Source organism: Apus apus, chromosome Z (assembly GCF_020740795.1).
Source record: "Apus apus isolate bApuApu2 chromosome Z, bApuApu2.pri.cur, whole genome shotgun sequence".
Taxonomy (NCBI): Eukaryota; Metazoa; Chordata; class Aves; order Apodiformes; family Apodidae; genus Apus; species Apus apus.
The window spans coordinates 38,922,529-38,942,299 of NC_067312.1; the positions used below are offsets into that span (position 1 = coordinate 38,922,529).

Below are 19,771 nucleotides of genomic sequence, written 5' to 3' on the forward strand. Positions count from 1 at the left end.
ATCAGACCGATGCTCCCCGGCCACTCAACTGGACCATCCGGAAGCTGTGCCATGCCGCCTTCCTCCCCTCCGTCAGACTTCTTAAGGTACGGTGACAGCCCGCTTTGAGAACCGGTGTCTGCCGCTCAGCATCTGCCCGGAGGACTGCAGACGCTGTTGCTGGAAAGTTAATTTAGAAATAGTCCCAACTTTACCGTTAATTAGCTTTCCGGCTACCTTTAAAACCCCTTGCAAGCACCTGAAGATACCAAAATGGTGTGTCCAGTTCGACATGTTCGGCTGTCGGGAAAGGTCCGTGAGAGGCGTAAAAAGGGATTAAGGGATGGTGGATATCGTATGTGGTTAAATTTGACTGACTGAAAAAAATCGAGCCGTGAACTTCTATGGATGAAGAAGGAGTCTGTTTTAAGGTGTGCTCCTTTGTGAGCAGTCCTCTTCCGTCTGTTCTTTAGGGTTATGTAGTCCCTAGCTAGGAAACACCCAAAAGTTCGGTACTGCTCAGACCAGACCAATTTGTAAGTGGACTTAGTATGTGAGCAGACAAAAATTATCCAGGTTTGTTGAAATCTGTACATAGGAACAGGGTGAGTTAAAGACTGGCAGGGCAGAGAGCATCAGAGAAACTTTCTGATGATTATTTTTTGTTGGAGTGGTTAAACAAAGGGGCACAGCTTTGAAGGTGATTTTCACGGTGTTTTTAAGTGTGCTTGCCTAGAACATAATTAATAATTGAAAACAAAAACAAAAAACCAACCAACAAACAACAAAGAAACTCACATTTTGGATTATAGATGGAGGAGGACTTTTAATCTCAGCACATCAAATGCCACTACTACTTACTGCATGTCCCACTGAAACCATTTCAGAGGCATTTGTAAGTGGAGAAAAAATACCTTCCATCAACTATTTGACCAAAAAAAAGTTACATAAAGCTGAAGATTCTTCTTTGTTCTTGGATCTTATTCATTAATTGGATTATACAATGAGTGTTTAAACAATACAGTCAGGTCCCTGAAGGCTTCTGCACCTGTAATGTTTTTTTTTAAAATGCTGGATCATGACACCAGTTATCTTAGTTCATCTTAATACTTTATAGTTTGGCTTTAAAATTAATATGCAGCCTGTAAAGCATGCCTACTCTAAAAGTGCACTATAAGGTAGTGTTTGATGTAACCATTTGATTTTGTGTGGGTAGCTTTGAAATTAGGTCAGTCCTTCCTACTGCAACATATTTACACAGTAGTGTAGTGTATGATAGTGCTTTTTGCACTAGCGGATGTGAGGAATTCAGATGTGAGGAATTTTATTATCCTTCTCCACATCAGGAAAAAAAAATAAAAATAAAAAATCTGCAATACTTCTTTATTCACAGGCAAATGTTGCCCCCTGTGTATGGTTCTTTTAATTGCATGTTTTAAGGGTGAACACTGTGATTATTGTTAAAAGAGCTGTCTAAAAAATATTTTCTGAAGCTACAGCTATAACCTTTTAGGGCCAGACAGGGAGTAGACCCTGCAGAGTTAAGAAGAGCGGGACAATTAACCAGAAATAAGTAACCTATGCATGGAGGGGTCTGTGAGGTGTGGGAGAGACCACAGCAAAGGAGGTTGGACCCTTACATTATTTCTGAGCTGATGAGTCGGGCTGGTTGATTGGAGAATGGCAGGAAAATGCTTAACATTTTGCTTCCAATATATATACTTTGTATCTTTGTCTATTACAATTTAACATGTTCAACTGATTCACGTTAGAGCAGGCAGCCATCGTCCTAATACCCCAAAGGATACAGTAGTCAAGCTGAAGGAATTGTCCTGTCCTGAAGAGTTACTATGGAAGAGTGTCATTAGCAACAGCATTAAATTACCGGATAAGCAGTATAAATATTTTCCTGTTTTTCCTCAGGGAGTTTTTAAATTTTCATGTATGCAAATTCAGTCATGAGAAGACTGTCTGTATTCTTTTCTCTTTCGTGTCTTTCTCAAAAAAAATGAAGAAGAAGCCTTTTTTGTTGTTTTGTTCTAAATATCTAAATATTCTGAAATCCACAAACATTGCCACAAAGGCAAGTGCAATAACCTAAATTTGTTTATAATTGCCAGTTTCCAAGTGGATTAACTGGACTAATGCAACATTATTTCTCAGTAAATATCCAGTGGAGCCTTTTTTATTCAGTCTTTCTCTTCAGAAAATGTCCTCAATAGCCGAACAAACTTTGCAAAAGCTAATATGTAATGGCACATTTTTATTTTTTTTTTTAATCTAGGGTTGCCAAACTCTTTCAATGTACATTGCAAAATTATTAAGAGTAAAGGAATAAAAAATATTGTTGTGTCTTCACCATTTCCATGCTTGATTTAGTATGCCAGAACAAAACAATCAAATGACATCAAGTTCAAGGATACACATTTGTCTGATCTTGTAAGAATGAGAGACAACAGAGATTTCCTTTTTTACACATGAAAAAAATCACTGTGACATGACCTAGACCTTCATGGTAAACACCACAGACTTTTCGATTAATTCCATGTCTTCTCAGTGAGAAGTTTAAACTTAATACCTTTTGACTATAATTTTAATTGTAGCATCAGTGCTTTCACACTGATGGATCTAGATGATATTGGAATCTAGGATCTGCATGGAAGCCTCTAGCTTCATATTACTCACTAACAAATCTGTATCATTGTCTTGAAGTGACTAGTTTTAAGTAAATAATCAAAGATAAAATTCAACAGGTGAGCTTTGCTCTTATTCCATTTGGTTGAGATGGCGTGCAGTGCTCAGTTGCCTGAACTGGCATTTGATACAATTCTGGCCACAGTGGCCTGATTTGATTTAGATAAACAAGGAATATGTGCACATGTTGTCCAGCTTTCCTCCCTGTGCTTTTCTTCCAGGTGTGTCTCTCTTCTAGCATCACTCACTAATACACTCATATTTATGTAGGGTTTTATAATCCTATTTTTTCAGTTTTTAATTTTCTAACAGAGTACTAGGAGCTGTATTCGAAGTACAGATTGAAACAAACTGCTGTAGAACATATTTACGACTTGTTTCATCACCTCATCTTTCACTGCTCCCATTTTTTCCCCCTAATAAATATTTCCTGTGGCATCTTCCATGCTGATATTTTTTCCAATTGTTTCAATATACTTAGACGTACACTAATGTACTATCTAATGCCTTCCCATCTGAAGTACAAGAACTGAGAAGTTCCTTGAGGACAGATACAAAGAGGGTGAGAGAGGATCTGTAATCCTCCTGAAACAGTCAGGTTAGTTTCCAGAGGTGGCTTTCCAGCAGTGGTTTGTCCAGCTTCTGTTCCTCTGCCTGAGTTCTGAAGCTTGTTTCTTGGTGGTTTTGACCCAGGCCTTGTTACCTTGATACTTCTTTTATTTATTTTAAGGAAGGGTTAGTACTAGTGGCAAGCAGTCCTGACCCAGTTATCATTTATGCAAGAACTGTTCCAGTTGCACAAATCTGGTGGTCACATTTCTTTTTTATGGTGGAAGAGTTTCCAGTTCTCTACATTGCAGAAGAAGAGACTACCTCTCAAGAGAGGAACCCAAGTCCAAATGCTAAGATTTAGAGAAAACAGACACTTTAGAACAATGTTTTATGCTCTTAAAAAATTAGTGAATGACATCATACTAAAGACTTAACTCAGAGGACCTTGTGCCCTAGGAGGGACTGCTGATGTTGCATTTCTTCTTGTGACAGATATGATATATGCCATGGGATCAAGAAATGAGCAATGCAGTTAAAAGAGAAAACTAAACTGAGAGTAGACAGGGAACTGAAAAATAAAAGGTTTGTAATGTGCAGTAAGCTTGTCAATACAGATTGTGAATCATAGAATCATAGAGTGGTGGGGGTTGGAAGGGATCCCTACAGATCATCAAGTCAAACCCCCCTGCAAGAGCAGGATCACCTAGGGCAGGTCACACAGAAATGCATCCAGATGAGTCTTTAAAGTCTCCAGAGAAGGAGACTCCACAACCTCTCTGGGCAGCCTGTTCCAGTGCTCTGTAAATCTTACAGTAAAGAAGTTTTTCCTCCTGTTGAGGTGGAACTTCCTGTGTTCCAGTTTTTGTCCATAGGACACCACTGAAAAGAGACTGGCCCACTCTTCTTGACACCCACCCTTCAGATATTTTGTAAATATTAGTAAGATCCCCTCTCAGTCTTCTTGTCCCTAGACTTAACAGCCCGAGGTCTCTGAGCATTCCTCATAAGGCAGGTGTTCCAGTCCCCTAATCATCCTCATAGCCCTCTGTTGGACTCTCTCAAGTAAATCCCTGTCCCTCGTGTTCTGGGGAGCCCAGAACTGGACACAATACTCCAAGTGAGTTCTCACTAGAGCAGAGTAGAGGGGTAGGGATGGCCTCCCTCGACTTGCTGGACACACTCTTCTTAATGCATCCCAAGATACCACTGGCATTCTTGGCCACAAGGGCATATTGCTGTCCCATGGATAACTAGTTGTCGACCAGGACTCCAAGGTCCTTCTCCATGGAGCTGCTTTCTAGCAGGTCAACCCCTAATGTGTATTGTTGAGATGCACACGTGTACAAGTACTGTGCTAAACTTTTGAAAGCAACAAATTACCCATCCTGCTTTTTTCTTAATAAGTCTACTAATATTTTTTTACAAGTAGCTTGAATCACAAGTCAGTAAGTAGACCTGGAAGGGAGGTACTTCAAAAAGGCCAGAGCGGAGGAAACAGAGTGAACCAGAAGAAACACTAGAGAAAATATTTGGGCTAATTTTTCCCAACATATGGCTCAGTAAAAATGCCTGCTCAGCTCTACCAAGTAAATACAAGGAGCAATTACCTAACCTGGGCAGCAGCCTGATCTAGCTCCAGCTTAAAGCTTAAAGAGACCACACACTAAATTTGTTACCAGATGATAAACTAGATCTTATTTTTGGTGATTATTTGTATTTTATTGCCCTACCAAGAATGCATAAGAGAACACATCATGAAGTTAAAAGGCTAAAAAATGGTTCATTAGAATGACACACAGTGCGACACTATATATAGATATGAAATTCTGGCTGGACTGAAATTAGTGAACTAGAAGTGTGGACGATATTTCTTCTGCTACAGCATGTTTGGCTATGTCCATGAAGAAGGTATCTACAGGAATATAGGCTGGGAAACATATGGCAGTCTTTATTAAGGTACATGGTGAAATGGCACATTGTTCAACAGCTTAAATCACCCAAAATCTCATTGCTATTTGACTATCAAATACAAATTTATTCCAGAATACTTTTAAATAATCTGATTTGGCAAACTGAATTAAAAATTTGCTTCTCCAGAATGATGGAAGAATGAAATGTGTTCTTTATAAGACAGGAAATATTCATAGCCCTGAACCCTCTACTGTGAGTAAAAAGTGACTGTAAGAAAGGAGAAAGCTTAATCTTTTGGAGGTGATTTTATTCCTCATGTGGATTTGGAAAAAAGTAAGTTTTGGATGGATAGACTAGTCCTATAACTCAGGGAAGATACTTCTGGTAAATAGGTTTTAAAATTATTTTTAAGTGGATTTGTGTGCCATAATGAAAGAGTAATGTTAGATTATGTTCCAGTCTTCAGAAATGGAAGTGTAAGCTTTTTGTGCTATTTTATTCGCTATCAGTGAGAAAATGAGCAGGAATATAGACATAAAAACAGTAAAAATGTGTAGATTTTTTTTCTTTTAGCTAGACTTTTGATGTCCAATAGCAGTAGGCTTTTCTGGTTTATCACTTCTTAATAGCTAGGGATTGATTCTCATTATTATTTTAGTTAATTTACCTTATCCACTTTCCAAACTGCAATAAAATAAGAGGGCAGTTTTACTAAATCTGGGTTGAACAATGGAGATACTTGGAGTACATCCTAATGCCTACTGTTATCATTAGCGGGCTGGTGCACTAAATGTTTCTGAAAGTAATATGCCCATTACCAGCAGTAAAATGAGCACAGTAATTTACCTGTTCATGCACTCAGCTGCTTAGTGACTTAGATTTTAATAATGAATGAGCCACCACTATCCTTCCTTCAAAAGGATTTGATGCATTCAGGGAAGTAATGACAGTTCAGCCCTTAGCATCAGACTGTTTAAAACACAGGCATGTAGAAAATAGCAGTCAATGTAACAATTTCCTTGTAAATTTGCTAATAGAAAAACTAGTCACACCTCTTGGTATGGGAGGATACTGTATGTGGTATGAAAGATAGATGAGTTTTAAGAGTGCATATAAGTGTTCAATAAGAAGTGATTTGAGAAACAAATTTCTCTTTTCCTGCCAGAAAGATCATAGTTATATCTATAACAGTTGTAATAGATTTTCACAGTTTTTCTGGGGAGCAATATTTGTCCTTAGGAGCCCAAAAGCAAAGATAAAGTTTCTGCTTTCTGCTGTGTGTTTCATCATTTAAGGATGGCAGGAAAGAGACCTGGGTAGGGCATTGTTATGTCTTTGCAGTCTCTTGCTTTATCATCAAGAAATTATATTAAGACCCCAAATCAGGGCAGCAGTGGGTTTTGCAATGTAGCTTCATGACATCTTTGCACAGATATGCTTGTATTACTTGAGCTCAATTGTTAGCTGTGCCTCTAGTACTTCACATTTTATAACCTAGTAGTGGCTGTGTGCTGGAGACATTTTACAGCTGGGATTGAAGAACTGGTGTTTGGGGGATCCACATTCCCAAAAGCTGCTTATTTCTTTAAGTCATGCTTCTCACCAATGGTGAGATGAGCTGGTCATTCTCATGTAGTAACTGCTCATGTTCATGTCTAAGAAGATTCTGACAGGTTATGTCAGTTCTTTTCTTTTGAAAGGGAGGGAAATGTAGAAGCTGATAATGCTTTTTTCCTTTTCTAATAGTAGTAGTCACTTTGTGGGGTTAATTCTTTGATGCAGTGTACATTTTTTATGTTATCGAAGGTGAATCAAAGTTTGGTAGTTGTTTGCCTTATTGACTGATACTTTTCCAGGAATATGAATCAGGTTGGTGACCACTGACATAGAAGTGATGTAGCAGGAAAACAGTTTCCACAACAAGAAATGTTATCCCAATTGATAACTAAGAAGGGGAGATAACAAGACAAGAAGCCTGGCAGAAGTCATATTTCCATGGGAGAACCTACACACAAGAGAGGTAGATAGATCAGTGCCATTTTGAAGGAGGAGGCTGTAGTCTACTAATATAATGTAGAGGAAAAAATGGTTTTGGCTTTCAGGTTGGAAAAGCCTGTTACAGGTTTTTATTCTCTTACAAGTCTATCTTCTTTTGCAGTGCTTTCCCTAAATCCAGCTGTTTCATTAGTGTTTTTACCTTCATCTTAGAAAATACAGTGGATTTTTGCCTTATTCTGGGCCACTGGCCAGGTGGGCTACAGGGATGAAGGTGAGGTATCAGAGAAGCCACCCAGGTTTATCCAAGTTTCCTGCACACAGAAGGACTTGGCTCACAAATGATCTCTGCTTTCCATGAGGATCAGTCTTTTCAGATTTGAATACTTACATGGGGTGGCTTCAATTCCCAATGGCCTTTGCAAGAACTGACAATTTATGAAACACTGAAATAAATTTGCCTATCATAGAGTAAATGCAAGTTTCCTAATTTGTGACTGCATCAGAGCTTTATGGTCTTGCCTTCAGAGAAATCTGGGGGTGGGGGGGAAAAAAGGCATTTCTAATGTATATTAACAGAATACGGGAAAAAAAGGGATAGTTAAGAAGAGACTGTTGTTTTAAAAATAAGTGTAAAATGTTAACAAAATGCAGAATTCATGTATGCAAGAGGCTACAAATACAATGCTGTTTAATGTGTTGGTGGAATCCTGTAATAAAAGCATATGATTTTAATGTTCTGCAATACTTTTCCTTATGTTTGAAAGGGTGCCATGTGAAAAATTCAGGCCACAGGACCACAAAGTGAAGCTGAGTGGTTTTATTCCACCTGAATTGCTAACAAGACTATGCTACAGTGTAAAAATAAACGCCTTTGGGGATCTTTAGAAATTATGTCAGAGCCAGTTATAAACGGTGAAATAAAATCAAGAGTCTGACAAAGTACTTTTAGTAGTGTCAAAGGAAGTTATTGAAGAAAATATCAAGATTTTCATAATGTAATTAAAACAATCATCAGGCTGATTTTACACTAGCGAGAAGGTGACTGAGTGAAAATACTGTCTTTCAATTGCCCTGTGTTTCACCTGTTGTTGGTAGATGCAAAGAAGAGTTGTAGTAAATTACTGAGCCATCATAATTAAGAATTTAAGGAGAATGCATGACATTGTTTTGTTATGGAAAGATGCCATTTTTTTAACATTGGAGCTTACTAAATCAATATGGAATGTTACTGCAGGGTCTGTTGCAATGCAATATCACATCTCAGTTTCCCAGTGTGATGGCTTGGTGTGCATCTTTGCATAAAGCTAGGGAGACCAAAACTACAACACAATGAACTAACTACAGGATACCCTGAGGCCCTTCCAAACTCACCTTTTCTATGATTATATGTAGAATTTGCTAAGCTTTCTGAATTGCATTAAAAGAAGTGGGACCAGCAGGTCAAAGGAGATGATTCTCCCCCAGGACTCTCGTAAGGCAACACCTGGAGTACTGTGTCCACTTGTGGAGCCCCCAACACAATAAGGACATGGAGCTGCTGGAGAGAGTACACACAAGGGCCACAAAAATGATCGGAGTGCTGGAGCACCACTCCTACAGAGACAGGCTGAGGGAGCTGGGGCTGTTCAGCCTGGAGAATAGAAGGCTCAGGGGAGACCTTATAACACCTTCAAATACCTGAAGAGGTACGGGAAAGCTGGGGAGGGACTTTTTACAACAGCTCATAGCAAAAGCACAAGGAGTAATGGTTTTAAACTGAAATAAGGTAGATTTAGATTAGATATTAGGGAGACTTTCTTGACTGTGAGGGTGGTGAGACAAAGGAACAGATTGCCCAGAGGAGCTGTGGATGACCCCTCCTTGGAAGTGTTCAAGGCCAGCCTGGATGTGGGCTTGAGCAACCTTATGTAGTGGGAGGTGTCCCTGCCCATGGAAAGGGGGTTGGAACTAGGTGATCTTTAAGGTCCCTTCTAACCCAAACCATTCTGTGATTCTGTGATTTTCCAAATACATTCTTGTTCAACTTTTGTGTTCAGTACTTCAAATTACTATGTGGTGTCTTATGCAGGAGGCTGTATTTGGTGAACAGTGTGTTTTTCTGGCTCCAAATTCTGTGTTACCACATTAAAACTGTGAAGATCTGCACAACTTAGCCACAATATTACTTATTTTCTCAGGTTTTTCCTACATTTCTGCCCACCTCCCCACTGGCCCTCTTCCTGAACTCCATCACTCAAAGCTGTTTAAAGACATTTAGCTGCAGAAGCAATAGTGGTGCCAGGTTAGGGTGGCAATAATGATAACGAATAATTTGCTCCATGCAGTCCAATGACAGCAATGCAAGGAAAAGGTCACCTCCCTCTGCCTGAAGGATGGGTAGATCAGGCATCAAGATTACCCAAAATGCTGTTTAAGACAAGCACTACCTTACTGAAAGGTATCTCTTTGGTTTTGGGTGTGATGGCTCTAATTTTTTGTTGTCTTTGATATATCTGGTTGCAACATGATCCTGCTTGGAAGCTAACTGCTTTTTTAAATTATTGAGTTCAAATCCAGCCTTCTCTTAAAAAGAAATATGATGATGCCAATTTTTTAGAGGTCCTACACTTACTTTCTTATGTGAGAACAGGGTAAATTGGGATACATTGTGAATAAAGCCACCCCCAAGTTGCTTACCCTATCCTGTAACAGGCAGGACTACTTCAATATGCCTAATTTCTTACAGGTGTTTTTCTAAGTTCCTAACTTAGTTAATCTTTTACAGTGAACCTATCTATGACATCAGAAATATTTTGCTGTAGTATCTGACAGGATCTTTCTTGCTCCACTGTGAGGAGACGTGACAGATATAGTAGGCTTTTGTGCTTAAAAATTCTTGTACTGTGTTTGGAATGTGTCTAGTTTAATAGATCCACTCATGACATACGGCTCTCTGTCATCTTCTAACATAGATTATTAGATTATTTGTTCCATTGCTTAGAAGGTAGAGTGAGGGTCCTTTGCTTTTTGCTTGTCTTTCTCTAGTCTTCTATTTTACTGGAAAGATCAGCAGAGATGTGAGAGACTTCTGCTCAATCTTCCATGATAAACAGCTCTATAAACTGGAGAAGGGTTGATATGAAAACAAGGTATCACAGCCCTCCTTCATTTGTGTCTCCTGAAGAGCCTGAATAACATTCGTGTTAAATTGCCTACGAAGTTTTTCTGATTTAACTGACTTTCCAAGAATGTGAGGTGACTAACAACTATCAGTCTCCACGGAGAGCCTGTGGGGGGCACAATGTCTTTCTGTTTGCACAGTAGAAATATTCTTTTTGTTTCTTTGCAGTGCTTTTTAATGTTTGCATTAACAAATAAATTTAAAAACTCTACATGGGGGACAATCGGCAACACAGTCCTTATTAAGACACTGAACTTCAAGAATATATGCTACCTCTATTACATATAAATGAGGAAATTTAATCTTTATGTGCATTTCTCCGGAACAAAAGGTGATTTTGATCCTTCTAACACAAATTTGGAGTGAGGGGAGAGAGAAAAGGCTCTCAGAGATATCCTAGTGGGAAACAAAATGTTGATAATCTTACTTTATTTTGATACGTTATTATTTAAAAATAAATTGAATATAAAGATCTGATCTATCAAGCCAAAAATATCCTGTGCAGTTTCTTATTAATGGCAACTACAGGAGCTCTAGGTTATTGAGTATGGGAACAGTAGATGGTTCAGAGGATTGCTTCTCCTTAGAAGCTGCTGATTTCTATTACTAGCATCCAAGGATGAGGTTTTTCTTATTAGTTACTTTTATTTCTTTAGTAGTGCAAATTTCCAGTTTTATTTAATGTTCAAAAATTCTAAAATATTAATAAAATATTTGTCCCATGATAAAATGGATATTTGTAGAGTTAGAATAAATGAGAACTACTTGTTCACCCAGTATTGCAGTCTGTCATGGATGTAACTACAATAGGCAGTATTTAAGTAAGTACTGAAACTGAGCAAATTTTTTGCATCAAATTGTCTGACAGACCTGGCATCTCAATGCCATGAAACATGATAGCACAGATTGTTTCCATTAATTTATTTAAGACTCATCTGAAATCCGATGGAATCAGTGTATACACTTCCACTAATTTTTATGGCACATGACCCTTATTTGCCAGATAACAAAGCCTGACGCTTGAGGCAGAAACAGTGTAATACACCAGGATATATATATATAATGTACATTATGTTATTTCGATTCAAGACTGGGCATGTGTTCAAGTATCTCTGCTGCAAATAGTTGTGTGCATAACTAATGCTGCAAATTTTTTCCATATCAAATCCCAAGTCTCTACTCTCCCCTTAAAGTAAATGAGGAGAGCAAATAGCTGAAGCAAACTACTTAAGAGGATTAAATAAGAATGTGTAGCTGCAGAGAAATGTGTGGGACATTTATTAATTAAATTGATTAGCAGTATAGGATAGGAAAAAAAATAATTTTCTTTGAGCAAGGAGAATATGGTCACTCTCCATGGCAGTCCTAGCCCTTGTTTGCACTGATGAAATCACATGACATTTTAATACAGCTAAACCACATTTGTGGTGGAGGGTATGCTCCTAGTGCTTTGGAATTGCATGGTGACATAGTCTCTGCTTTAGCTCATTTTGTGGAATATGCTTGATTTCAATATCCATGTAATTACTCTAATATGACCTTTCTTAAAACCTTGAAAACAAAATTATTTGTGACAATCATCCTAACCCTAATTCTACTCATGTTAGTAAATGTTCAGTTGAAAGGCAGCTGTTACTTCATGGCAGGAAGAATTTCTCCCCAGTGGTGGTTTATGCTTGGCTGTTATGGCAATTGGACTCCAGTTCTGGGACACACTCTCTTCCTTGGCCTTACATAAAGCAAAGTTATTGCTGCAACACCATCTAAACTAAGCTGGCATGTCTCTCCTCTCCCATAAGATTTCTTCCTCATGCCAAAATGCTGTTGCATGGACTGGGTGTATAGGTATAGTCTAGAAAAGGTCTTCAGCAGATGAAAAATCACAGTTGGGAAGCACCTGTATCTGTATCATGAGTAAAACTATCCTCAAAGTTGCTTTTTAATGCTTATTTTTGTGTGCTCACAATTAATATCCTTTGACTGTAGCTTGATTTTTCAGAAACCACTGCTGAAACAGCAGTCCCAACACAACCACAGTAGCCTGTTCTCTTGTTTGCTGAAGTTGAAGAATTCTAAATTGCTAAGATGGGACACTTAATAATGTATCTCCACATGAAGTTCCATTAAAATTTTAGCTCTTTCTGAGTTTCCATTTTCACACTTCCATGATGCACAAGGCTATGAGTGTGAATTTCATGTTAAAGTCTTCCTCAGATACTCAGATTAGTTGTCTTTCAAACACTTGCTTCCTGCTGTGGGGGCTTCCAACTTTTCACTGTGAAGCCACAGGTAGCATAACATAGTGCATTTGTTTCAGTGCAAAACAGAAAGATTCAGTGAGGAGTGAGACACTCATAATTAATACAGGTAGTTGATATGTGATTTGAATACTCTGAATATGAATACATAAATTCTAAAATATATTATGCTTAAAGCAGCAATTATTATTATAACCCACTTGTTTGGATTATGTACATATTAGTAGATTTCTGCTAGATTTTTTCCAAATTCCATTCTTAAAAATGGGTTATTTAAAAATAAAAAACTGAAGTAGGTTTGCAACAGAAACACTGACAAGTTGTTATAAGTAAAACAGAGCAGGTGAAATAAAAAAGTTAACTTTAGCACAATGTCTTTGATCTTCATGGACAGGATAAAATAAATTTTAGAATGCTGTATTACTAGTATCAGCTTGTTGCGAAAAGTGTATATAGTAAAGTTAATCTTTTCACTAGTGGCTGCTGCCTGCTTCCTGATCTCATTCTGGAGATATCAGATTACTAGTCCCAGAACTGAGCTAAAATGAGTTAGCTCATCCATGTACGCTTAGAATCACAGAATCACAGCATATCACAAGTTGGAAAGGACCATAAGGTTCACTGAGTCAAACTCCCTGTTCTTCACAGGACAACCTAAAACTGAACCATATGACTAAGAGCATAGTTCAGATGCTTCTTAAACTCTGAAAGGCTTGGTGCCATGTCCAGTCTGAACTTCTCTGATGGAGCTTCATTTCATTTCCTCATGTTCTGTCACTGGTCACAAGAGGGAGGAGATCAGCATCTCCCCTTCCACTGCCCCCTGTGAGGAATTTGTAGGCCACAGTGAGGTCACCCTTCAGCATCTCTTCTCCAGGCTGAACACACCAAGTGACCTCAGCTTCTCATCATAAGTTTTGCCCTCGAGGCCTTTCATGATCTTGGTTGCCCTCCTTTGGACACAATCTAATGTGTCCAAAAACTGCACATAGTACTTGAGGTGGGGCCACAGCAGTGCAGTGTGGAGTGGGACAACCACCCCCCTCAACCAGATAGCAATGCTGTGACTGATGCACCCCAGGACACAGTTGGCCCTTTTGACTGCCAGGACATACTGTAAACTCATATTCACCTTGCCACCTACCCAAACCTCCAGGTCTTTTTCCATGGAGCTGCTCCCCAGCCTCTCACCCCCCAGTTTGTATGCATAAGCAGGATTACCCCACCCCAGGTGAAGACTTCTGCACTTTCTCTTGTTAAATTTCATATGGTTGATGACTGCCCAGCTCTAGTCTATTCAGATCTCTTTGTAAAGCCTCTCTACCCTTAACAGAGTCCACAGCTCTTTCTAATATAGTATAATCAGCGAGCTTATCTAATGTACATTTGATTCCTGTCTCCTGATCATTTATTAAAACATTGCTTGACTTTCAGTTTGCTCTTGTACTCTGAATACTAGAAATAGTGGTGAAAACTGGAGTTTGTGGTGGACAGCAAGGCTTAACACGAGGCAGCAGTGTGCTTTTTCAGTAGAGAGCCAGCTGCATCCTGCACTGTGTTAAGACTGTAGCTAGCAGCCTCTTTGTGAGACCACATCTGAGTGCTGTGTCCAGTTCTGGGCTCCCGAGAACAAGACATATACAATGAACATGTTGGAGTGAGTGTGGTGGAGGCCACTAAACTTATCAGGGAACTTTGCACACGATACACAAGAGAAAGCTGGTTAGGGAGGGAAGGTGAAGGGAAAATCTGATTTCTGGTTTTCTATACCTAAAGCCAGGATGAAGAGGGGATGAAGTCAGAAGTTTTTCAGAAACATGAAGTGTCAGGACAAATAATGGAAACAAGCCATCATACGGCTGCTTAAGCAGTAGAACAGGTTGTCTGGAAGTCTTGTAGACTTTCCACCCTTGAAGAGGCTCAAAACAGCTGTATGGGACCTGAGCAACCTGATCTAACTGGAACTGTTTAGTGAATTTTGTTTTCCTGTTTTGATATAGTTTGCAAAATAGAGTGAAGACTGTTAATCCTCAAATAAAATGTCCTTGGTTTTGCAGGCATCTCTTCTGTTTTAAATGTGGGCAGAGATATATTTTTAAACACTTTCTTATGCAGTACATAATAACACTACAACTGCTGGACTGCTATCACAGGATCTTCTTGAATTCAGTTGTCATAAGAGTCTTCTGAAGTTACTCTTCATGTTTAGTAGCAGAGGTACATCAAGAGTGAAAGGTGACGAACTTTGTATTCTGTAGATGTGGAGCAGAGTTGTTTCTAGGTACACATTACATTGCAATTACATTCTGGAGTTGTTTTTGCTGTAGCAGCTTTTCAGCTGAATATCTCACAAATTTGTTTGGATGGCTGGTTGTACCATAATTGTAGAAACTGATTTACAGGCAATTCTGAGAAAGTTCAGACAGTCATTGTGTCTCTGACTCTTCAGCATGCTAGCAGTTGAACTAGAAATTTGTATTAGCTACAAGCTACTAAGCTGCTTTTTAATCTGTGACCTACTTAATTTCAAATTGAGTATATACTTTTTTAATGCACAGTTATGTACAGTAGGACATTTATTTGGCAGGAGTTGTTTTGGTGTTTATGAATAGGGGCACCACTGACAGCTGTGGTGGAGGAAGCATCCCAGAAGATCCTGAGGGGGGTCTTTGTCTTGAGGCTCTGACTGTCTTCTTCCCAGAAAAAGCACAAGAATCGTGATTGTCAGTTAACAATGCTGCAATCACCCCCTCCATAATCCAGGAGGAAGTAGTTAATTATCTGTTTCTGTGCCTAAGCAAGTACAAGTCTATGAGGCTGGATGGGATCCACTAGAGAGTACTGAGGAAGCTGGTGGGGGAGCTCGGTAAGCCTCTGTCCATCATCAACAATCCTGGTCAACACCTAGATGACTGGAGGGTGGCTTATGTGACACCCATCTACAAGAAGGGCCAGAAGGAGGATCCAGGGAACTGTCAACCTCAGTACGGGGTAGGATCATGGAGAGGCTCATCTTGAGTGATCTCACATGGCAAGTGCGGGACAGCCAGAGGATCAGGGCCAGCCAGCATGGGTTTATGAAAGGGAGGTCTTGCTTGACCAACCTGAGCTCTTTCTATGACCATGTGACCTGCCTTTTGGATGAGGGGAAAGCTGTGAACATTGTCTACCTGGACTTTGGTAAGGTTTTTGACACCTTCTCCCACAGCATTCTCCTGGAGAAGCTGGTGAATCATGGCATAGACAAGTGTACTCTTCACTAGGTAAAAATCTGGCTGGATGGCCAGGCCCAGAGAGTTGTGGTAAACGGGGTCAAATCTAGTTGGCGACCTATCACCACTGGTGTCCCTCAGGGCTCAGTTTTGGGAACAGTCTTGTTCAGTATCTTTACCCATGATCTGGATGAGGGGAATGAGAGCATCAGATGACACAAAACTGGGTGGGAGTGTCGATATGCTTCAAGGTAGGAAGGCTTTATAGAGTAACCTGGACAGGCTGGATCAATGGGGCGAGGCCAATTGTATGAGGTTAAACAAGGCCAAGTGTCAGGTCCTGCATTTCGGTCACAACAACCCCAGTCAATGCTACAGACTTGGGCAAGAGTGGCTGGAAAGCTGCCCAGCAGAAAAGGACCTGGGGGTGCTGGTTGACAGCTGGCTGAACATGAGCCAGCAGTGTGCCCAGGTGGCCAAGCAGGCCAACAGAGTCCTGGTTTGTATCAGATATAGCGTGGCCAGCAGGAGTAGGGAGGTTATCGTGCCCCTGTACTTGGTACTGGTGAGGCTGTACCTTGAATCCTGTGCTCAGGTCTGGGCCTCTTACTATAAGGAGGACATTGAGGTGCTGGGGCATGTCCAGAGGAGAGCCACCAAGCTGGTGAAGGGCCTGGAGAACAAGTCATACAAGGAGTGGCTGAGGGAACTAGGGATGTTTAGTTTGGAGAGGAGGCTGAAGGGAGAGGAGGCTGAAGGGAGACTTCATTCCCCTCTTTAGCTACCTGAATGGAGGTTGTAGGGTGGTGTATCTTGGCCTCTTCTCCCAAGGAAATAATGACAGGACCAGAAGAAATGGCCTGAAGTTGCATCAGGGGAGGTTCAGACTGGATATTAGGAATAATATTTTTTTTTTATGAAAGAGTGGTCAGGCACTGGAACAGCCTTCCCAGGGAGGTGGTTGGGTCATCATCCTTGGAGGTATTCAAGAAACACATAGATGTAGCATGCTTGACTGGTGAAGGTTGTAGGGTTTGTTTTTTTTCATTTGGTGTTTTCTGGTGGAGTGTGTGTGCTTATTTATGTTTGGTTGGTTTTGGTGGTTTTTTTTGTGTTGGTGGTTGGACATAGTGATCTCAGAAGTCCTTTCCAACCATGACAATTCTGTGATTCTGTGACTGCTTCTGTGATTCTGAGAGTCTGTGAACAGGGCTTACCCAGCCTTCTTACAGGCCACTTCCGGTTGTTGAAAGGTCACTATATGGTGCCCCCAGAGTCTTCTCTCCTTCAGGCTTAACAAACCCAAGTCTCCCAGCCCTCTGATCATTTTCTTTGCTCTCCTCTGGACACACTTCAACAGGTCCATGTACCTCTTGTCTTGGGGACTCCAGAGCTGAACATAATACTCCAGCTGAGATCTCTCCAAGGCAGAATAGAGGGGCAGAATCACTTCTGTCACCCTGCTGGCCACATTTCTTTAATGCAGCCCAGGATGCAGTTGGCCTTCTGGGCTGGAATTGCACACTGGTGGCAGCTCATGTCCCTTACCCCCAGGTCTTTTTCCATGAGGCTGCTCTCTAGCGTGTCTTCCTCCAGCCTGTATTGATATATCTAGTTGCCCCAGGACAGGTGCACTTGGCCTTTTTGAACCTCAAGAGGTTCACCTGGGCCCACTTCTCCAGCTTGTCCAGGTTCCTGTTGATGGCATGCCATCGCTCTGACATATGAACGGCACCACCCAGCTTGGTGTCATGGGCAAACTTGCTGAGGGTTCTCTCAGTGCCACTGTCAATATCATTAATGAAGATATTAAAAAACACTGGTCCCAGTACAGACCCCCACGGGACACCACTTGTCACCGTTTTCCATCTGGACATCGAGCCATTGACCACTACTCTCTGGATGCGACCATCCAGCCAATTCCTTATCTACTGAACAGGCCACCCATCAAACCCATATCTCTCCAACTTGGAGAGAAGGATGTTGTGACGGACAGTATCAAAGGCCTTGCAGAAGCCCAGATACATGACATCCATAGGTCTTTCCTTGTCCACTGATGCCATCACTCCATTGTAGAAAGCCAGTAGGTTGGTCAGGCAGGATTTGCCCCTAGTAAAGGCATGCTGGCTGTCCTGAATCACCTTCCTGTCCATGTGCCTGAGCATGTCTTCTAGGAGGATCTGTTCCATGATCTTCCTAGGCACAGAGGTGAGGCTGACAGGTCGGTAGTTCCTGGAGTTCTCCGTTATACCCTTTTTAAAGATGGGTGTGATGTTTGCTTTCTTCCAGTCACTAGGGAATTCACTTGAGTGCCATGACTTTTCAAATATTGTGGACAGTGGCTTGGCAAATACATCAGCCAATTCCTTCATGATGCTCATATGTCTTCTTGTTGTCATAGTGCTATCTGTGATATTGCACCTTAGAATGGTTGTGGGTGCTGTTTGAGGAAGGCTGTAGGAAGTAAGAGTTTAAAAGTATGGCTATTAGTCCTGTCTTATAAGGAAAATGAAATGTGTACCCACTGAAGGAGTATTTGCACCGCAGATGGAACAAGAAGTCTTTAGAAATCTCTACCATGCCTATAGCTCTGTACTGAGATACTGAAACTCAAAACTTCTGACTAAAGATGGTTTCAGATGATCTGGAAGAATTCTCTCCCTTCCTCTCCCTTCTTCCTTCTTGTCTGGAGGCTGTTTTCCTTTTCTTCTCCTCTCCTCGAAACATAAGCTAGTGACTGTACCTGGAAGCAAAGTGAAACTCAGTTCTGAAGGATCCTGTGGGATCCTTTATGAAGTACTGTATTAGCAACACCTGTGTTTCTGTCCAGAACTAGAAGACCTAGTCAGATAGGTCCGCTCTGAAGCATGGAAGATAATACTCTTAAGATAATGCAGCTATATCCAGCCAGATGACATATGAGTTATTAAGCAGTTACTCAGTGGGCCTTGGGCATCAGTGATGCTTTGAGTTTTGCAGTTCCTTTGCTTTGCCATATGATAAAGGCTTTTGTGTGGATTTGAAGTGTATTAGAACTAATTCAGCTAAATATAGAGATTGACAATAAATATACTGAAGGTCAGATCATATGATTTATTTTCTGAATGGCTTTGAATTCTTTAGAATTATTAGAAATTTTTTAAATAAAACATTTTCTCAACAGGAGGAGGAAACAAAAACTTATTGCAGGGAATTGGAAAGATGGTTTCCTCCTTTGTATCTGAATGAAAACAGAGAAATAGTACTTTTCCTAAAAACACATGGTCTGTTATATGACAAAGTACAGAAGTTCTGGTACAATTCAGTTAAAAAAAAATCATAATTGAGTTACTATTGGATTCATATTTGAGTTACTGTTTGGATCATTCAGTGTGTTTAAACATTATGTTCTCTATCAGCAATCATTATTCCCATTGACAGTTAGATGCTAGGAAACATTATATTCACTTTTCAATATTTTACAAACATATGTTTGGATTTTGACTCAGGAAAAGTAGTAGGACCCCAGAAAGTGCCTTCTTTGTTAGGGATGCTTTCACATTGTATGAGCCAACACATTTAAGACTGAGTCATTGAGTAAGAAATTTCCAAAGAGAACTCAAAGGACTAAGGAAGGTAGCATTAATGATTCTACAAGTTGTGAGCCAGTGAGCTGAACCAACACTTCAGTTATATACCATTATATACCATTAGATGGACAGAACAGCTTTTTCTGCCTCATGGAATGTAAAAAATAAGATTCAGCTCATTCATGTAACAACTAAGTATCCACAGTTATGACTGGGCAAATTTAATGTTTTGCACATTACCTGTATAATCTGGGGTGGGTATGTATTAGTCAGCTTTGAACAACTTTGGTAAGAAAGTTTGCCTAAACACCAGCATATTGCAGCCCAGACCTAATGTGACAGAACACACAGTTTGCACAGGTTATTTGTCCTTTGTTCAGGGTTACTTTCATCTATATTTTTTGAACCTTCATGGTGAAAGATGATAAATTTAAGTTA

General features: G+C 40.2%; 1 protein-coding gene across 1 annotated transcript in view; it reads left to right on the forward strand.

The window, feature by feature from the left end:
• The first annotated feature begins 252 nt into the window (after window positions 1–252).
• The window catches only part of TRPM3 (transient receptor potential cation channel subfamily M member 3), a 278,305-nt gene continuing 258,786 nt past the window's right edge, over window positions 253–19,771 (forward strand). Inside the window, exon 1 of the mRNA XM_051643557.1 lies at window positions 253–334. Coding sequence (XP_051499517.1) covers window positions 253–334 — 82 coding nt within the window. The remainder of the gene's footprint in view (window positions 335–19,771) is intronic.